Genomic DNA, 21,266 nt, shown 5'->3' with positions numbered 1-21,266 from the left:
CTTTAACTCCATGGAATGTGAACTCACTCTGAGTGAGACTGACCAAGTGAGTGATTCTGGTTTACTTCAGCACACCTAGTTAGTGCAGCACTCCAAAGTAACAGTGGTTCCCTCACTGCAGGGGTCCAACCTCATGCACTAATGAGTCTTAAGAGATTAATGGGCAGCTAAATAAGGTTTTTATCCTACATTTTTGATGGCTCAAGGCAATCAGCTGTAATACATCTTGGAAGTGAAGCTATCAATGACTTAATCCAGGCAAATACTGCTTTAGCAGTGACTGTCCAGGAATCACTTTTAGAAGTAGTTATGAGTCCTTGGGTCCATTTTTCCCTTTCAGAGAAGTCTTTCCAAAAGCAAACAGGATAAAAAAAACATGAAGCAAAACTGCAACATGAGTTCTAACACTTACTTTGTAATGTAAGGAAACATAGCAATTAATGCACCAGAGAGAAAAACAGCAGCAAAACAGAGCAAGTAGCTATTAAAACATCAAAGTAACCTTTGCACTGAGATCAGCTAGTGTTAGAAGTGAAGTGGGGAAAGAGGGAAAGAGAAAGAAAAGACAGTTGGACTATGATGTGCTATATTGTATATATATATATATATATTTCCATCTCTTCGCTCTTGCCCCAAGAGCGAATGTGCAGTGTTTTGGAAGGTGAAGAGGAATTCCAGAAAGTACTAGAGCTTGGGAGCAAGAACATATAACACAAGGAGTGGAGATCTATGCACAGATGACTACCCAGCAGAGAACAGACCAATATCATGGTTTCTTCTTAGACAATCAGAGTGGTCACATAAAATAACGGAGCAGTAGGCTTTGCTCTGAAGGCAGAACAGAAACCTTGGTACTTGGGGAAAAAACACTCAAAACTATATCTTTTTTTAAAATTTTTAAAGCCTCTTGGATTAACACCCAACATATGGTCTCAAGAAACCTGAATGACATTTTTTCAAAACCAGATTCTTAATGCACCTCCTTATTCTGCTTGACAGAATCAGAGTGAATCCAACTATAATGAACTTTATCTCGATCACAGTAAGTGAAGCGTACTCTTTGCAAACCATTATTGTGACTTTATTTTGCTTCCTGAAACAATGCAAAATCAAATCAGCTCTTCATAGTTATATGTACCTTACATGTGAACCTACAGTACTAAACTTGACACATTTGCATTGTCCCCAAAGGTTTCAGAAAGATCTCTTTTGTAAAGTACTATACAATACAGTATACCTCACAATACAGGAATAGGAGGGGATTTACCTGAGGCACACCAATCTTTCTGCAAGCTTCCAGGAAATTCTCCACATTTCGTCTGCATTTTGCCATTGTTAGCTTAGGCTGCAAAGAAGCAGGAGAAGAAGGCATACAAAGTTTTTAATTGGCAGGATTTTTAAAAATAAAGCTTTTGGGTTAAATAAACGACCAATAAATCTGCAGTCCAAAAACACATTATGATGACATAAGCTTATCTAATTCAAAACAGAGCTCAACATTTCCTTAGAAAGGCAGGCATGAAGTGAAAAGCTAACTCACGAAGTGCTGAGATGAACATTTTATTGGAAAGAGTATTTTGATCTGTGCAAAATATACACACAAAGTGTTATAAAATAGGCTGCACATTTGGTGTCTATTTTGAGTGGCTGCAATAACCTAATCTTAAAAATACATTTAGAATAAAACATCCATCCATCCATCCATCCATCGCTCCAGTACGGTGACCTTTGAATTTCAGAGTAATTTTATGATGTGAACCAACCTGGAGCCTATTCTGAGTTATTAAGTTATATACAGGTTTAAAACGTATTTCAGTTAAAGAGGTACAAAAAGAGCCAGATGAAACCAGAGAAAATGGAAACTGCTGCCTAAATTCCTTACAAGTGTGTTTCATGTGGTTAACAGCAGAGTTCTAAATTGTATTTATCAGATTCTTCTTGAATAATGGGCATTTTCTGGTAAACTTCAACACTTTTACACAGACCTTAACTACTGGAAAAAGAATAGACTAGACAAACAGAAACAAGACATAAGATGCCCCTTTTCTCCCTTGTGCTGGCTACCCACATTGTGGGTAACAGCGGACTGGGCAGCTTCTGTGAGGCTAATATTCCCCCCTCTAAGCAGGTGGGTGGGAAGCTGGTGAAGCTTCGGCTCCACACCCTCAGTGTGCCAGACAACACAGCTGAGCTGGTACAGAGGGGTAAATAATCTGTGCCAGGTTAAGGGTTGATGCAGATTTCCCTCTACTAGAGTAAGGAGGAAAAACAGAGAGCATATTATGGCTGAGTCACAATATAACCCCATTCCGCTCTCAGGCCACTGCAACTATATGCTGCCTCTTACTCAGGGCTTATGGCAATGCCATGATTTAGCTCACAACGTAGACTTGGAACCATCCAATTCCACGGAGGACAGGGCACAGAGAATATCTTCATTATGAAGTGAGTTTACTGAATAGCAGCTATATACATCCATTTTTTGAGGATTCTGTAATCAGCCTAAAATGCCATCATATCTGTTTAGTCTGTTATCTAAACTGTGGGGATATCTGCATGATCAAACAAGACCATAGAAGACAAGCCATAATGATACGGTACACAATGCTGTTTAAGTGCCAGTTCGAGTTCTAACACAAGTACTATCTCCAAAAGAAGTCAAAGCAAAACTTAACATATATTTTTCAACATTTTCCCCAGTGACTCCCTTTGGTTTTCCTTTTTTATTTATATGGTCATTCACCTTGTTTTAAAACTGTAACAAGCAAAAAATCTGCCTTTATGAGAGCAAAATGCACATTATATATTCAAAATACACTTGTATATTTCAAGTAGGCAAGAGCCCACAGGGGGCTGTGTCTTGTATAGCTCTGTTGGAATCTAACTTATGAAGCACACCTGTGGGTTTGCTACAAGCAGTAAGGGAAGGCAGACGATTTCCCATGCTCCACTGATCTTCAAGTTGTCCTTTAGGTTGCCTAAAAAGACTCCAACGAAATGAACAAACTTGCCACAACAACAGGATCAATACTGTAAGTGACTCCTCTTCATTTCCTGATTCTCGTATCTTCTCTAGCCACATGTGGTATTTTGGCGGTACACATTTTTAGTTGCCGTTGATGAAGTTATAGATACAGGTACTTTTCCTGCATTACTTTCCAAAACTTCTAAAGCACTGCCCAAAATGTTGCAGTCAGGTAACACAGAAGTATCTTAAGCAATTTCTATTGCTGGGTGTACTTCCTGCTACAAACACTCCCAGAATACACGAAGATTAAGTTCCTGTCCTACTGTTCCCACAAGTGTGTGTCTGGGCTTATCTGCATTGTGCTCAAGGGACTTTGAACAATCTGATCAATATGCCCTATCAAAATTCCTAAGAGAAAGAGTTGATGGTAATTTAAGTGGATCCAGGAATGGGAGTCTATTCACGTCAATTGAGATGAAATTCTGATTCCCTATTTCTTTCTTATGTTTTCTGTATTGCGTTGCCACACATCCATTTAAATGCTATATATCCCAGCTATCTGTCCTTTTCTGTTTCTAAGACCTTTTGACCCTCTGAAATATCCTATTTTGGTTCTCATATTGAATCCTGCCTTTTGTTTTACTAAAATATAAAGTTCTCAAGTCCTATAAGTAGTTCAATTAATAAAATATGTGTTAGAAGTAACTATTTAAAATAGACAAACACAAATGTCACTAGTTTTTTATGGCTTTGCTACACATTCTGCTTAGGCAAAGGAGACTGGTATTTTGTTATCTCTGCCCAACATCAGAAAGAGATGTTACATGTAGTCCTCACATGGACTATGAAACGCTATGATGAGACCCAGACAACTACAACACACTGTTACATCTTTGTATACTTACTACAGCAGGAGAGGGGACATGGATGCTGGGAACAGATCGAGGCCACACATGATTGGCTAAGTGGCAGAGAACAACTCCGTCAGTAAGAGCTGCTCCAAGATCACTGGGCAAAGACACTTTTAACCGTGACTCAATATTCTACAAAAGAATGAAAATCATGTATCACACAAAGCAAATAAGAATACAGTGAAATGATTAAATACAGCTGCTCTTCTCAACCTTATTTATTCTGCAGCACATTTCATAAGAGCAGAACCTCTCATGGACCAACAACCCTCTTAATTCTCTGGGGCTTGGTTCTCAAAAGGTTTCATTCTGTGGATCACCAGGATTCACAACTGACCACAGTTTGAAAGCTACTGAGCTAAAAGACAAATGGAGTTTTCACAGTGCAGCACATGGAATTAAAATCCAGCAACGCAGATAAAAAGAACGTTACTCAAAATTGATGAAAACCACAAATCCCAGGGTGAGTAATCAAGGTCCAAGAAATATATTCCACATCCTCCAGGTACTCAGAGAGTAGATATACTATGAAAATAGTTGTCTTAAAGCGTAGGAGTGGAATGTAGTCACCAGAGGCAAGAGATAATATTTTCCCTGCAAAGGAAAACTGAACTACTACATCTAATCAGTTTAAGTTATCTTAAGCAGGAAAAGGCAATGAAGTGTAGTGGTTACTGGAGAAGAGAACAGGGTTCCAATTCACGGGTTCTATTCTGGTCTCATTCAATATATCATTTTCAGTCAAGCTGTAGCGGTGTTGGTCCCAGGATATTAGCGAGACAAGGTGGGAGAAGTAATAGCTTTTATTGGACCAACTTCTGTTTGTGAAAGAGACAAGCTTTCGAGCTACACAAATCTTAGAGCCTACCTATTTCATTCAGTGTATGACCTTTGGCAAATCACTCTTCTGTATTTCAGTTTACATATCTGCAAAATGAGTTTGGTTTTACACTTAAAACTAGGAAGTAGATTGTGAGGCTCAAAATATGCAAAGTCCTTTCAGATCAACAGATCAAAGGAGCTAGAGCTACATCACTACAAAATATTATTTAGAGAACATGCTGGGTTATGGTTTCCTTTAAGTCAGGGGTGGGCAAACTACAGCCCGGGGGCCGGATCCAGCCCGCAAGCCGTTTTAAGCTGGCCCGCGAGCCGCACCCCACAGCTCGGCCCCGCTCCAGCCGGGACGCTGGGTCAGGGCCAGATCACGCAACTTGGCCCCGCTCCGGCGGTCCGGCCGGGGCGCTGGGTCGGGAGGCCGCACCAGCGGATAGGCTGCGTTCCAGCCGGGGCGCTGGGTTGGGGGCTGCACCAGCAGCTGGGACCCGCTTCATCACTGGGTTAGGGCCGGACCACATGGCTCGGCCCTGTTCCAGCCTGGATGCTGGGTCAGGGCCCCATCATGTGGCTTGGACCCACTCCTGCACTCCAGTGCTCCGGCTGGGGTGCTGGGTCGGTGCCGCACCATGCGGCTCGGCCCCACTCTGGTGCTCCAGCCAGGATGCTGGGTCGGGGCCCCATCATGTGGCTTGGACCCACTCCAGCACTCCAGTGCTCCGGCTGGGGTGCTGGGTCAGTGCCGCACCATGCGGCTCGGCCCCACTCTGGTGCTCCAGCCAGGGCACAAGGTTGGGGGCTGCACCATGAGGCTCCCGGAAGCCATGGCATGGCCCCACTCTGGCTCCTACGCGCTCCAATGGGAGCTGCAGGGGCAGTGCCTGCGGATGGGGCAGCCGCCTGGCCGTGTCTCCGTGTAGGAGCCGGAGAAGGGACATGCCACTGCTTCCAGGAGCCGCTTGAGGTAAGCGCCACTCAGAGCCTGCACCCCCCTGAGCCTCTCCCCACACCCCAACCCCCTGCCCCAGCCCTGATCCCCCTCCCGTTCTCCAAACCCCTTGATCCCAGCCCGGAGCACCCTCCTGCACCTCAAATCTCTCATCCCCAGCCGGAACCCGTACCCCTGCCTCAGCCCTGATCCCCCTCCGGCCCTCCAAACCCCTCGGTCCCAGCCCAGAGCACCCTCCTACACCCCAAACTCCTCATCCCCAGCCCCACCCCAGAGCCCACACCCCAATCCCAATTTTGTGAGCATTCATGACCCGCCATACAATTTCTACTCCCCAAAGTGGCCCTTGGGCCAAAAAGTTTGCCCACCCCTGCTTTAAGTTCATGAGTGGAAGAAAAAAATCCATTCCGGTGAAGTGCTTATATTCACTACTGTATTAGAATCAGCATTTACGGAATGGGTAAGAAGTCTTATTCCTTGACAAAGTCTCAAACAATTACAACGATAACTTACATTTTTAGGTTTCAGAGTAGAAGCCGTGTTAGTCTGTATCCGTAAAAAGAAAAGGAGTATTTGTGGCACCTTAGAGACTAACAAATTTATTAGAGCATAAGCTTTCATGAGCTACAGCTCACTAGTCTCTAAGGTGCCACAAGTACTCCTTTTCTTTTTACATTTCTAGGTACCTTTCATCCCAAAACATTCCAAACCACTTTACAGACACTTCTAAGAGTCACTTCCTGCACTACAGAAATGCAGCCATCTCTGGGGTGAAACACCGCAGCAGCATAACAAACCATAGCATTTTTATTATTTATTATGTGTACTGTGGTCATGTAGTGCCAGTCATGGACCACAACTCCACTGTGCTCATTTCTGTACAAACACAGAACAAAAAGACAGTCCCTGCTCCTCAGGGCTTACCCTCACTACCAGGGTAAATTGACCAAAGTTACGTTATTCCAGCTACGTGAATAAGGTAGCTGGAGTCGACGTAGCTTAGGTCGACTTACCCTGGTGTCTTCACTGTGCTGCGTCGACAGGAGACGCTCTCCTGTTGATTTAGCAGGTCTTCACTAGACCCGTTAAATCGACACCCGCTGCATCGATTGCAGCAGCATCGATCTCCCTGGTAGTGAAGACAAGCCCTCAGTATACGACAGGAGACAATAGGTGGATACCGACAGATGGGTAGTAAAAGGAAACATGATATTAGTTAGCAGTGGTCCGAGCATACCAACTGCCTAACCATTACCAAGCTTTTTGTAGGCATCATGGCAAAGGAAAGTTTTAAGAAGGGATTTGAAAGAGGACAATGAGGTGGCTTTACGGATGTTTACAGGGAGTTCCTCCCAACTGGGAGGGGCAGCCTGGGAGAAAGCACAAAGATGCTCTTTAAATCTTCAAACAAATGGGTGATGAACGCTGGCTTCATTGACAATCAGGTGGGAGTGGACAACTTGACAGTGTATGAGAAGTGACATTACACGACAGGAGTAAGATGAAGACTACTGTATCCAACTGAATTTTTAGATTGTGACGTTACTAACGTTTAATCTATCCAAAACACTATGGCTGGCACTGGTTAAATGAAGCAAGTCCAAAACAACGAAGAAACATTTGTAGCATACTTGCAGTGAATTTGCTAAAATGCTTGTACACTAGTTACTGCTAGTACACACCTTCCGCAGTTGCTCTATTAGTTCCAACTCTTCCTCACGTTGCTTGGAGTTCTGCCTTGCTCTAGGGTCTGTAGAATCATTAGGAGGACATGAGGCAGAAGAGGGAGATGAAGCAACAACTAGAAAAACCAGCATGAAGGAAAGTGACAAACTGAGTTTGATTGGGAGGTATTCCTTTAATGCAGTATTACACATGCACAGTACGCAAGTTTGGGTATAGTACATTGCTATTCACAAATTGATTTCCTTCACTTGATTATTAATCTAAGCAAGGCTTAGATGCTGTCAATTTTCTTTTGCCCAATAAACACTTGCATAAAAAGAATTAATTTTAAATAGCTGAAATGTTGCTTTGTACAACTTTCATCAATCTTACTACAAAGGTATGAATTCTGGTATGTACTACAGTACAATGCAAAGTCTATAAAGCTGCCTTTGTCACTATCAAGGGGCTTAATAAATAGCATTACAATAGCCTCTATATAGGTGAAAGTATAAATCTAGGAGAGCACAACACTAATCTCCCCACACACACACTCCACAAATTTGCACATCATATTCTTTGATATTTGTTAAATTTATTTATTACCAAGACAAAAATATTCGACTTATTACAAATAGGACTATAATGGCTTATTCTAAGAAAGTTTAGCAACTGGTGTCCACAGATAGGTCTCTAAAGCTAATTTCCTGAGAATAAAGCTACTGCCGCCAAGATAATGCAATTGTGCACAAAGTGGTAAAATAGGAAGTTAATATAACTTTGTAACACAGTCCAGCTTCTCCAGCTCTATAACCTACCTTTGTTAATTTCATCCCTTACAGCTGCTCGGAAAAGGAAACTCTCAGGTCGCTGGGAAGGGTTTCTATAGGAAGGAGGAGCGGCAGGGCCAGGATACAGAGAGGAAAGATGGACTGAACAAATGTGGAAAGGCACAGGAAAGGAAAGGAGGAGAAAGAAGAAAAAAGGTTACGAGTTTAATAGGAAATGGGTTCAGCACTGTATTAATTAAAAGAACAAAATAAAATTATAACCTAATGACAAGATGAATTACAGCCATGCATGATAAAAGCATAGGGCAGAAAGAGGCATCTTCAAGAGCACTTGCATGCTAAGCACATTCCATGCACTTTTACCAACAAATTGTTCCATTTTGTATTTAATGTGTCATTAGGGCAACGCCAATGCCAGAGCCTGGAAAATGTGGAGCCCCACCACTTCCCAAAGAAGGTGCCAACAACTCTGTGCTCTATTTACTTCTGTGACTCAAGAGAGAACTTAACAACAAATCAGACCCACAGACAGAGCAGTCCAGCTTATGGATAGGAATGACATCGTTAACAGTCTACTTATGCAAGCAAGCAATTTAACCTACTTTAGCCCTTCTTTTTAGACTTTTTGCACCTCTCTCCTGTTACCTGTTTGAGTAGTAGGTGAACCTGGTGATATAGTAGATCTGTCATCACTCTGTGGACAAATAAGTAAAACAGCATTAATGATCCTTATTGAGACAGGCTACGACTAGCTTTTCAGAAGTTACCATCCACCTAGACACATTTCAGAAAAAAAAATAAGGGAAAAAACAGCCTATTGTTAAAAAAAGATGTACAATAGGCACTTATTTTGCAGAACTGATGGAAGTCGCCTTCTTCAAGGAATAAAATGGTGAAAGAGGTATTGCTTCCAGAAAGGACAGCGGCAGTGCTGTGTTTGAATATTTTTCAGGGTGGGAACAGGGACATTACTTGTTTTTCAATTAAATATCATGCAAAACATGCAAGACAGCAGCTGTGATCCGAATACACAGCCCACTCTAAATCTCTGCAAGAGCAAAATTAGTATTAATTGAATTTCACTCTCCTGCCCACCCTCGGAGTAATATTGTAGTTAGAACTAATGAAAGTGCTGATTAAAGATGAGTTAATGATGGATTAATGATTTCTTGTGATTAAGGTTTTTTCTGTTCAATATAATAAAGTTTCTATAGCAGATGACGATGTACAGGATAATCATGATTTATGGTAAGAGTAAACTTGTAAAGAAAAAAAGCGATGACATTTCCAGTAAGCTACAAGTCAGTAGATGTCTTAAGGGAAGATAAAATAGAAGAAATGGTGACAGGCAACAAGAATCTAAGAATCAGTCCATACAGGGATTGAAACCCTGCTAGCTACTAACATGTTTGCATGGTTTAGGCTCACTGAAGACAGGACCAAAAGCTAAAGCAACGTAAAACCTACTGCAGTTTAATCAGGTCAGTCAATTTCATAACCTCTGAATTTCAGATTAGAAGCTGACAGACTAACACATATTAAAATAGAATTGTGGATCCGAGAGTTTTTTGTTGGCTTTACTGGTGAATAATAGCAAGAGATACCTTGACAGATCTGAAGGCATGAGGCAGGGTGGTAGCACAGCCCTCTTGATTCAACCCTGACAGTGACTGAACACAGAAAGAAAGAAGGCAGTACCAACGTTAGCGAACAGTTGACAGGATGTGCCCGGGCAAAATGCACCAGTAAGATTAAAAAGGGCAGGTACTTACAAATGTTCAAGTGTTTCAAAGGTATTAGTGGGAAGAGATAAAAATGCCAGAAAATTTATTTGATAAATCTAAAATACAATTAAAATGTTCCTACCCTCAAAAATATTAGTCCATTAATTTGAAAGATGGGATGTTTCATTTAAAACAAGAACACAATCACACCAAAAGCAGAACTAAGAACAATCATACTGGTAGAAAGCTCTTCAGTCATATACTGCACTGGTCACCACGCTCACTGACACAGAAGCCACTAATTAATTTTAAGCCACTAATCAGAAGGAACAGATTTTTGTACACTTTCAAAATACAAATTTCACGTTGAATTGAATAGGTTGTTTTCCTATTAACTTCATGAATGTGCAGAAAACAACATCACCTGATTGGCTCCCAAGGCACAAGAACAGTACTGTGCCTATAAGGAAACACACACCAACATCTGATTATTTTCACAATGAAAAATTTAAAAAGTGATATTTGTGAGTTAAAAGCAAGCAAGGTAAATAAAATCCCAGAGACAGAAACTAAGCTAACAGAGAAGATGTCCAAAATGAAGCTTTTCAATGTTTTAGTGAGCAAATTGCCATCATATTTTAATAGATGTCAAAGAAGCAGAAGATGAACTACTCTTCATGTTTACACAGTGGTTCTTGCTTTTTCCTGGTAGAAGTTTTTAAACCAACAGGTGCAGCTTGTGGACCAAAGTCTCGAAAAGCAATATTTGGTGCCCTTATGCTGGCTAGCTATGGATCCCTCAGCTGTTACTACTGCTCTCAAATATGTGCAATGAGTGTGATGAAAAGGCTATGGCCTACATCGTCTGCTAGAGAACAAAGGAGAGTCGACATAAAGACACACTGACTATACACCCTGACTGCTAAGTCTTGCCCATGATTCAACACACAAAGGACCTGTAGTGTGTCAACACAGCAAGTTATAGGGGAGTCTGGATCAGGCACAACAGTTTCACTGTGGTTCTACCCAGTCCTACATTTTCCTGCACACATGAAATGCAAACTCAGAACTGTGCCCTTAGATTTTAAGTGGCACGAATTAGACTATATTCTTCTAGTTCTTAGAGAGTATACTCAAAGCAGCACAGTTCAGGAGCTGGATGAGAAAAGAAGGGACCAGTACTTTCCAAAACTGCTTTCAAATAATACTTGAACATATACAAAGCAACAAAAGGTTACTACCTCCAACAACCATCTAGGTGTAATGCTCACATACTTGTTTGTTGAAATCTTAACATGACTGTTACCACACTGCGCCTTTCGAAAAAGAGACAGTAAGAAGTCATCTCTTACAGAAGCTATTTGCAGGGCCAGCCTTAAGCACAAGTATCTTGGTAGCCTTAGTGGCTCACAAGACAACTCCCTCACCACGTTAATATAGTGGGGGGAGAAGAAGGGGTGTTGTGAGGACTGGTTCTTGCCTGGGGCACAGTTGACAAAACAAGTAAAGAACCCACAGGCTTTTAAATAATGCCTAAAGAAAGGGATATGCGCAGGCCCACAACATTAACTTAACACTTTGTTTCTATAAAAAAAGACCAAGTCATCCCTGACACAGGCTAACAGAAGGGCTTATACACAAATCACACACCCATCAGCAGGCAAGAGGGAGGAAACAGCGGTACACAAAAGGATAAGACAGCCACAACAGTAACACACTGCATGCTCTTCACCTGTTTGAGAGTCCCCGGCCTTCTTTTAATGGTACCGGTGTTACTGTCAATCTCAAACACAAAGAGAGGCTCAAAGCCATTCTGTCAGGGATAGCAGAGGAAAGAGAGAGGAAAAAGAGGAGGAAGTAAAGTGAGACGAAGAACCATCTTGAGAATCAAAGACAAAGGAACCAGGATACTGGTCTTGGTGACAGGCTCAACAATTCATTCCTAAAATATACTGCTGTAAACTTTTCACTTGGCCTCCATGCTCAACTTTTATTACTGAAATCACAAGAACTTCCCCTCACTAGGACTAATTGCAGCATATAGGGATTGTACTGAGCAGATTCAAAAGAAGAACTGTGCCCTAGATGAATCAGGATATTACAATTTAATGTCTGTATTATGGGTGAATTCAATAATTAAGTATTTAAATACTGAAAAGGACACCCTCTGATAGTTAGAAAAATCAAAAATACCAGTTACGATATGGCTAAATCCTGCTCACTTTACTCACACAATTATTACTGCACTGCAGTAGTGCTTACAGGTCCTAATTGTGGATCATGGCCCCAACGTACTAGGTGCTGTACACGCAATGAAAAGATGGTCCCTGACCCAAAGAGCATATGATCCAAGTATAAGATGAGACATGACAGGTGAATACAACAAACAGGGTGAGGGCCCAGGCAACCGTGAGAGGACAAATACAGTAAAAAGCAGTGGTCACAGAACAGGTTGAGACCTTGGTATTGTCAATGCAAGTAACCTCAGTTACAGTCAATGGGACTACTTTTGTGAGTAAGGCAAGCAGGATTTGTTTCTATTGTACAACTGACACATGGATAACAACCCCCTTTGACCCCCCTCAGAGAACACCGATTTCTCACTCATTTTTTTAGCAAACTTTTAGTCGGTCTAGCTGAAATTAATCAGCAAGATTGAAATTCATCACAGTGTGCACATTTCCGATACTATGGCCTAACTCCACTTGTCATGGAATCACCTTAACTCACACACATTTAGAAGAAATATACAACTAATCTGTACTCCTGTGAGTGCTTACAGGAATAGTACGTGTACCTGTGCATCGTGAGGACAATAGGCCGTTATAAAAGGAGAGCGTACGAACAAAATAAAGTACTAGAGCCGAAAGTCTACCGCTTTTCACAAATCACAACATTAGGCAAAGTTTATCTTTACAGCAACCATTCCCATGAAGGGCAACATTTACAAAGAGGCCCAAGAAATATATGGTGTGAGACTTCAAAAGAAGGCTGCAAACTTAAGTTCCTTTTCCATTACCACTTTCTGCACATGCAAGAAGAGCATAAAGGGGGGAAAAGCAAACAAAGTTTTCCAATCAACCTGTAGGCATAGGTATGATCATTCTCAGTTCCTTACAAGCAGCTGAAACCATTATTTAGAGCAGCGGTTCTCAAACTGTGGGACAGGACCACAAAGTGGGTCGGGACCCCGTTTTAATGGGGTCACCAAAGCTGGTGTTAGATTTGCTGGGGCCTGAGGCTGAAGCCGATACCTGAGCCCTACCACCCAGGGCTGAAGACCACACCCAGGGGCTTGAGTCCCGAGCAGCGGGGCTCAGCTTACAGGCCTACACCCACCACCCCCGCTCAGGGCGCTGGGGCTTGGGTGTGCTCAGGCTTCAGTCCACCCTCCTGAGGTTGTGTAGTAATTTTTGTTGTCAGAAGGGGGTCATGGTGCAATGAAGTTTGAGAACCGCTGGTTTAGAACAAAAGAAAAGCAACGTCTCAGTTTGCAGAGCTCTGACGTAATGAGGGAAATGCCAAACAAAAGGCCTTTATTATAGTTCTACATAAAACTCCATTGTGTTTAAAATAGAACACTAATCCCATAAAGCAAGAGTAATTGTTAGAGTCTCCACTGGAATAAAATTAGGTACTTTCAAATAAAATTTATCTGCAAGTTCAGAAGTGCACAATAATTACTTAGGTCAAATTCACTAAGATCCATATAATCATGCATAGTTTTTTAAAGCAGAGAAAATAAAAGTGGTGTTTATTCTTCCCAAGTCCACCTAGACACATTTCAGAAAATAAATATAAAGGAAAGAACAGCTATCAAGAAGTGGGAGTGAAGCATGTAATGCTCTCTGCACATCAGTGGAAGAAGTATGGAATGTACAAAAGCTAGCTGTGAAAGAAAAATAAATTTGCATTTCAAATCCCTAAGGCCGGTGAAAGCGACAGATGAAGCCTAACTGGAGTTAAAGTAGTTTTAACTCCAATGACAAACAACTCTTTTGAAGCAGACTGATAACTTGCCCAATAGCAAATATCTATTCTTTTTTAGAAACAGTACTTTTTTATAAATGTACATGCTACATTTTATGAAATTTCCATGGCTCAATGTTTCAATTACTCATTAGAAACAGTTTTCCTGGTTTATATAATCAAAAGGCATAGGTGTGATCATTCTCAGTACAAAACAATCTGCAGAACATGATGAACAGTTCATCAGAACTGGTATTTTCAGGCAAAGAGTACTGGATTATTATAATTTAATAATTCTGCAAAATAGTAAAAGAAACAGAATGGGGAAACCAATTGATTTAAAAAATTCCCTATTAGCCTGCCTGTTACTTGGTGACATATACAGATGTGAACATGAGTGAAGATGTTAAAAGAAGTCCACAGTGATGAAAGTCCCATTTCTGAAATCTCCATGTGGTTATGTACAGCATATAAAATATAGTAGATTAATTTAATACCTCACCAATAGAACAACAACATCAAATAGAAAAGATTCCCTATAATATGCCTTATAAATATATTCCAAACACTTGAAGTTCATAAAAACTGAATATCAACAACTGAAGAAAAATAACCTTTTCTGTTTAGTCCCGTCCCCCGCTCCCCGATTATATAAGAATAAGTAAATAAGTAAAATATATTCTACACTACAACATAATGATCTATATAGATAGTTCTAGGCATGACCACATCTAAAAACAAAAGCTAATGTAACTCCTTAATTTATTACATACCCTATTTCTTATTGTTCCAACATCTAATCTGTATTTAATGTGAAATGAAGCTCTTGAGTAGTGAGGGAGATACCAAGCATTATGATTTAACAATTTGAATAGGGACAATCTTCACAGTTTTGACCTCTCTACTATCAAGTTTCAATGCTCCTGAGCTGCACTTGATAACCTTGCTGTACGCAGGAACACTCAGGCAGAGAACTGAAGGATATGTAATAAAAAAATTAATCTGAGGCATGCAGTCATGCAATGGCAGGCAGATCTGATGCATTTTCTGTAGGCGATGAAAGGAGAAAACTACTGCATTAACTCAACTCTTTAGTTACTATGAATCTCTCTAAGGTACTATGAAAGGAATAGCATAAAACATGAATGAAGTAGCTCTATTAATGTTTAAACTTTTTTAAAACATCAAGAACTGGTGATTTTATACACACTTTCACTGATAAACAGTGAAACAGAAGCAAAGAATAATCTGTGACTTGTGAACTTCCTCTTCTGTTACCATAGTCTGTGATGACTAAGACCCTAGATCCAACAAATCAGATAATGATTGGTAGGCAAACAAGATAAGGCAGGAGGACACATCTCCAAGCTTTATATTAATGTTGTGAAACTAAATGTTACGTAACGTGCAGGTGAGCCAAACAGAAGGATGTAATAAAGTTGGATTGTTAATGAGGTAACACAAGAGACAAAGGAGTGAGGTAATATTTTTATTGGACTAACTTCTGTTGGCGAGAGAGACAAGCTTTTGATTTTACACTGAGCTCTTCTTCAGGTAACACTGCATTTTAGAAACTGTTCTCCAGCAACAGTTATATCATTACACTCTTATTAAAATGTTTAGCTTTTGCAAACATGGGAAAATTTCAGTGTAATAACACTGGATGCATAGCAGCTGGAAGGCAGTGCAAATGTGAATTCAATAGTATCAGAGTTCATAACAAAATCACTTTGCAGAGAAGATCGTCATGTTTTATGCTATTCAGATTAGCTCTAATGAATCTGTCTAATCTGAGTGAATCATAACATCATGCTAACTCCATGTTCTAGATTCTGCCACATAAACAGGCCATTTCGTGCAGGGTTCTTACCACTAACAAGGCACTATCATCAGTGTGCTGAGACCTTCTGGATGGAAAAGGACACTGAGGAGGTGGGAGAGATGGAGGAATGTCAGAAACATACAAACACAATGACATAATATACAAACTCACACAAACATTCTGGAATATGGTGAGTTCCTTTATCTTGATAGCACTTTGGGGCAATTTTGCTACACTGTTTACAACGCAATATAGTATGTGTAACTAAACAACAGAAAATGTATTAATATGTAGTCACATGATCTGTGGATTAGAATGTGTTCGTACCAATTCAAGAACGAATTATTTTATTTTCTGTTGCTGTTCTTTTCCTTACTATGGAATTGCAAGGGAATCCTTAGAAAATATTAAAAATCAGAAGATCAAGTAAGAAAGGAGGAAAAACTATTTAAAACAGTCCAGTCTGCATAATTTTCACATGAAATAGTCAATTGGAAAATGCTTCTCAACTAATTTTCTGCATACTGTAGTCATTACAGCTCCCGATCAGATTAATACTGCCAACTAAAATTATCTTTTAATAGGACAAAAAGCTATTTTATTACTCTGCAGAACTTTGATGTGGAAAAATGAACAAATGCCATTAGATCAGGTCTGCTTTTAAGCCAGGATCTGTTTCAGCACAGTGTGAGACCATTTGAAAAAAAAACCCAAAACCTCAAGTATAATTTAGTTATTAGAATTTAGGTAATAAGAAGAGCAAAACCAAAGCTGGTATTATTTACTGGTAACACAAAAAGTTCTGATGCTTCATTTTCAGGGGGTAATTAGTAATCTAATGATAATGAAATATGTAAAGAAACAGAAGAGAAGACACTAGGACAGAAATGACTGTAACACAGAACAAGTAAGTGCTTATTTTAGTACTCCCAATAGAAAGTTAATTAACCTGCTGCACTGCTTCAAGAAGAATCTTAAATGTAACGTGAAGTGTATTATATATAAACATGAAAAGCACCCAAAAGCAACACAACAAAACACACAGAGCACAGAGGAATCATACATGAAAAGGAAGGGAAAATATTCCACGATAAGCAACAAAAAGAAGAATTGTTGTTGTTTAGCTCCTGCACAGTTTTCTTTAAACTAACCACTGAAGGTTACACCACAAGCAACAAACCGTTTCAACAGAGGGTTCTAAAAATCAGTGATAAAGTCAGCCCACACATTAATACACTTTGCTGCTCTTACCTCACTATCCAGAGGACTTTGCTTCTGAGGACTCTGGGATGCCTTTTGCTGCAGAACAATCAAAGGAATGAGTTAATAGGAGTTGATAGGCAAGCATAAATTAGATAACAGGAATAAGAGAGCAGTATTTAGAGGTGTTTTAAAACACTGGAAGCCTTAATTTTAAATAAAATAGGCACTGAGGAACTTTCAAGTTTTCACTAACCTAAACTTAGTGAATATTCTCAATCTAAAACTTCTACTTCATTTTTAAAACATTTTAATATTCAAGTTATACAAAAAGCCCAAAATATTTTCCCAAGCAGGAAGTACTTAGCTGAAGATATCTAACTGCTCATGAACAACAATGTTTTCATTCAGTTCTCTAAGTCTAGCAACGATTGTTCTATGAGAGTCAATTGTTTTGGGCACTTGTGTAAGCTCTTTAAACAGTTGTAATGACATTGCTAACAATCATATATGCTACAATTCTGTGGAATTTTAGCACAAAAGCATGGATATGAAATACATCAAGTCTGAAAGGGAGAGGGGCTTGCATCTTTAACAAAGACAGCTCTTCTCCCAAGTGTTGCAAAGAGTCTGAGCTAAACAGGTTTTAATAGAAACCAGAGTTTTGAACGGTCCACTAAAATCCCTTCCTTAAAGTAGCTTCATACAGTACAAAGACACAAAATGACAATCTTCTTCGCTTGCAGGTCATCCTGAATCATAAAGTATAACTGTAGCATTTTCTTTGTGATAGCTAGAGCTGAATGTGGATCATAACAGCAGTGGGTTGAGCTAATCACAGACACAAAAATAGATCTAAGGTGTGGAAATTGGTTAGACCACAGTCCCCTCTCATCTGTACAACCACGTCCTCATCCTCCAAATCTCTCCTCAAAGCCTACTTCTTTCTACAATTTCTCCAACAAGGCTAACCTTATCAAATCTAAATTAGTGAGAAAAGTGATGAACATAATGCACCCTCTGTGAAAACAAGACATTTCATAACTGTAAACCTCCCTCTCCTCATTTCCTTAATATCATCTCTCCCTGCATCAAGCTATAGTTACAACTTAGATTGGAAGTTTCCAGGAGCAGAGACTATTTCTTTGTTCTCTCTGTAAAACACACTTATGGCGTGATATACCAATGTTAAATAATAATTAGAACTCTGTCTCTGTCATGGAGGTCACAGAAGTCACGGATTCTGTGACCCATGATTTCTACAGTGGCTAGCTGCTCAGGGGGCCCTGGGGACAGCCACACTGGCCACTGCTGGAGCGGCTCCGCAGCCAGCCACACCGGCCGCTGCTTGGGCGGCCCTGGGCAGCTGGCCCCAGGGACTGCTTGAGCAGCAGCCGGTTCAGCTGGCCCCGGAGCCCACCTAAGCAATGGTCCTGGGGACAGCGGGAGCAGCCACAGCTCGGTGGCCTCAGGCAGTGGTCCCAGGGGCGGCTGGAGCAGCGATGGGGATGTGGCCTTCTTGGGGGCAGCCAGAGCAGCTACTGCTCAGCACCCCCTTCCTCCCCCCGCCACCGAGCAGCGGCTCCCCCCGGCCTGCCCCTATAGCTGTCCCTTCCTCAGAGCAGCGGCTCCCCCCAAGACCCCCTAGCTAAGATTTAGTCACGGGTATTTTTAATACAAGTCATGGACAGCTCACAGGCAATAAAGAAAAATTCACGGCCCCGTGACCTGTCCATGACATTTATTAAAAACATCCATGACTAAATGGCAGCCTTAATAATAAGCCACACAATTCAATTTGTGGAGGACCCAGGAAAGGTACATATTAGACATCAAGTAAATACTAAAATGACTTACTTTGACAAAGTCAAGCACAGCATCCCTCTGGATCTGTTTCGTCCTCATCCTGTCCTCCTCATACTGAAGTGCTGCAAGCTGGGCTTCTCTCCGAGTGCGCTCCACTACGTGCTCTCGCCTTCGGTGAAGTTCAGCATCTGTATGAGAGATCTGGAACAAAATAATTATCCACTGCATAACAAAAGAAACGCATTAGGCTGCAAGACTGAAGATAGGTGCAAAGGGAGCAGTGGGGAGATTACAGAGCTGCAACACATGTTTCTGTGGATCAACTGGGTAAAAGCAAGTTAGTTTGTCATAAAAGAGAAACACACTCAAAAGAATAAAGCAAAGGTGTACAGTGTATTACCTGATTGTGGTTGCTGGACAGAGACAGAAGGTAAGATGAATCAGCTGGGGCTCTGATAAACAAAAAGACAGCCATACAGAGAATAAGTATACTTCTCTCATTAAATTAAATCATTCTTCACACACCAACGGTCAACAATGATAAGACATCCTAATCAACACTGGATAAATAACTATGTTTTGTAAATTAACACACAAGTTGTTAAATCCAATTGCAGCAATAATGATCCAATATCTAATAATTTCTTATTATATCACAGACAATGGACAGTAGTTTGCGTCACAGTTCCAGTGTAAAACCAAAGTCCTTTTACAGCTGAAAGTGTATTGACAATAGTGTGAAATTTGGCTTATCTCAGAACTATATTCAGAACTTAATAACCACTATCTGACAGCTTTCAGTAAGTTACTTATTTAACTGTCTTTAAGACCTTTTTAGTTCAACCCCATATCAAGAAGCAATTATCAGGCCTATTATTGAGGAGATACTTGATTTTAAAACAGAAATCACATGCTTCTTTTCACTACCTCTCTGCCTTGTCCACATAACTCCTTTGTCCTTGGTGTCGCTCTCTGTCCTGCATCAAGCTTAGTGTTTCTGGTCTTCGTAATTCATCAGTATCCCTGAAAGTAAACAGATTGGGAGGTTGGTTATTGATGCATAAGAAATGGCAAACAAATGTAACTTTTTTTCTAATTATCAGCTGCTTATAAAAGTAAATGACTAAACAGGTAACTTCTGATAACATTCAAGACTAAATTTAAAGATGACCAAAGCAAGGAAGTTCACATTTAAGGCTAGGCTAACAACTGTTGTAATATAAATATTAAAGCGCTCTAGTAATATCACTATTGAGTGCAACGATTTTAAAAGGTGCAAAAAGACGGAATTTCTGTTTTAACGCTGACTTCTTGGGTTTTGGAGTGTAGCTAACTCTGGGAAGAGCATTAGTTAAAAAAAAGTCAGTGAGGAACTTCATTATTCTTTCTCACACTTTTAGAACAAATCTGCTCAGTTCATTGATCAAAAGATTATTTTCTAACAGCCAGTGTTGCAAACTCCATCTGAGTCCTTTCTGTCTCATATACAAACACAGAAACAGACATCTGTAAAGACCTTAGCTAATAATTTGTTTGCTTGTAAGTGAGGGATAACAGAACACAATTTGAAATGAATCAATTAAATTAAGTGTCCAGTAACAGTGTCAGTAACAAAAGAAGGTATACGCAAAAAGCATCTGAGTTTTCACTATGAATTGTTCTCTGGTTTAAAACATAAGGCAAAATATTTTTTAAAACAGGCACTTAAGTAATATATGCAAGACATACCTCCTCAGGTACAAACAAAACTGAGCACGCAAAATATGCAGTTGCATGGGCAAAACAGGTAACTGCATTCAAATGGGTAACTGTACATGTTCCACAAGGATGTATTTTGTGTACACAGCTTAAGATGCCTATTTTTAAAATTAAGCTCTATACGTAGGATACTATACGTGATGCACCCATTACTGTGTTCGCTGGCAGGAAGAGCACTGTGTCAAGCGAGCAACAAAACCCAAACTCCATATGCAGATCTAAGTAGCATGTAGCATTGCTGAATCAGGAACTTTTTACAGACTGCACGCTTGTGCAAGCTGTATTTAACTAGCTACTCTTAAGATGAAGTCTGAATTACGTCTAGCTTTACAAGGGCTTTAATGGCTCCAGTGTGCTGGGGGGGGGGGGGGGGGAGGCTTCTTGCCAAGGCATTTACAGAAAATTGTTGTGGGAGCAGTTTACAGCTTACGTGGTTGGCACAAGCAAAATACTCCAGTACTATGAACTTCATTATACAAAAAAAAAAAAAAATAAAAAAAAAGATACTGATTAATTTTGCATGGTGATTTTTCCTTAATTTTGGAAGCAACAACAATATGGTCTGTTTTTTTAGTATCTTATTAAGAATTCTATTTCACGGCAGCGTAATAAGAATGTGCTGTAATTTAGTTAGATGCTGGATTACAAGCCTCTGCTTAAAAATCAGCTGCCGCCCCGAGTTAAACTTTGAAATCATCTGAACCCTATTGAACTATATAATTTCCTTTATTGTCATTGCAGACTGCCAAGATTTGTATACGTAAATAGAAGGTCTCTCCTGTCTAACTAGACTTGTCTTGTCCTATTTTCTTCAGCTGTTTCATGCAGTCCAATGTTTGTGAAGTCTCATAAGTTATTTCCATGTA

At 40.3% G+C, this 21,266-nt stretch overlaps 1 protein-coding gene across 8 annotated transcripts in view; it reads right to left on the bottom strand.

Annotated features, from left to right (window-relative positions):
• The window catches only part of LRCH3 (leucine rich repeats and calponin homology domain containing 3), a 100,555-nt gene that overhangs the window by 11,969 nt on the left and 67,320 nt on the right, over positions 1 to 21,266 (bottom strand). For 4 of the 8 annotated variants that reach the window (XM_037909408.1, XM_037909410.1, XM_043522193.1 and 1 more), the window contains exons 11-20: positions 19,570 to 19,665; positions 19,043 to 19,094; positions 18,694 to 18,843; positions 16,888 to 16,935; positions 15,685 to 15,738; positions 8,767 to 8,815; positions 8,149 to 8,262; positions 7,348 to 7,466; positions 3,874 to 4,011; positions 1,268 to 1,345 (exon numbers count right to left, since the gene is read on the bottom strand). In XM_037909408.1, coding sequence (XP_037765336.1) covers positions 1,268 to 1,345; positions 3,874 to 4,011; positions 7,348 to 7,466; positions 8,149 to 8,262; positions 8,767 to 8,815; positions 15,685 to 15,738; positions 16,888 to 16,935; positions 18,694 to 18,843; positions 19,043 to 19,094; positions 19,570 to 19,665 — 898 coding nt within the window. The remainder of the gene's footprint in view (positions 1 to 1,267; positions 1,346 to 3,873; positions 4,012 to 7,347; positions 7,467 to 8,148; positions 8,263 to 8,766; positions 8,816 to 15,684; positions 15,739 to 16,887; positions 16,936 to 18,693; positions 18,844 to 19,042; positions 19,095 to 19,569; positions 19,666 to 21,266) is intronic. The other 4 variants (XM_043522197.1, XM_037909409.1, XM_043522194.1 and 1 more) reach the window with 1 other exon arrangement.

The sequence above is a fragment of the Chelonia mydas genome, chromosome 9, assembly GCF_015237465.2.
Source record: "Chelonia mydas isolate rCheMyd1 chromosome 9, rCheMyd1.pri.v2, whole genome shotgun sequence".
NCBI lineage: Eukaryota > Metazoa > Chordata > Testudines > Cheloniidae > Chelonia > Chelonia mydas.
This window is presented reverse-complemented; position numbering and strand designations above follow the sequence as displayed.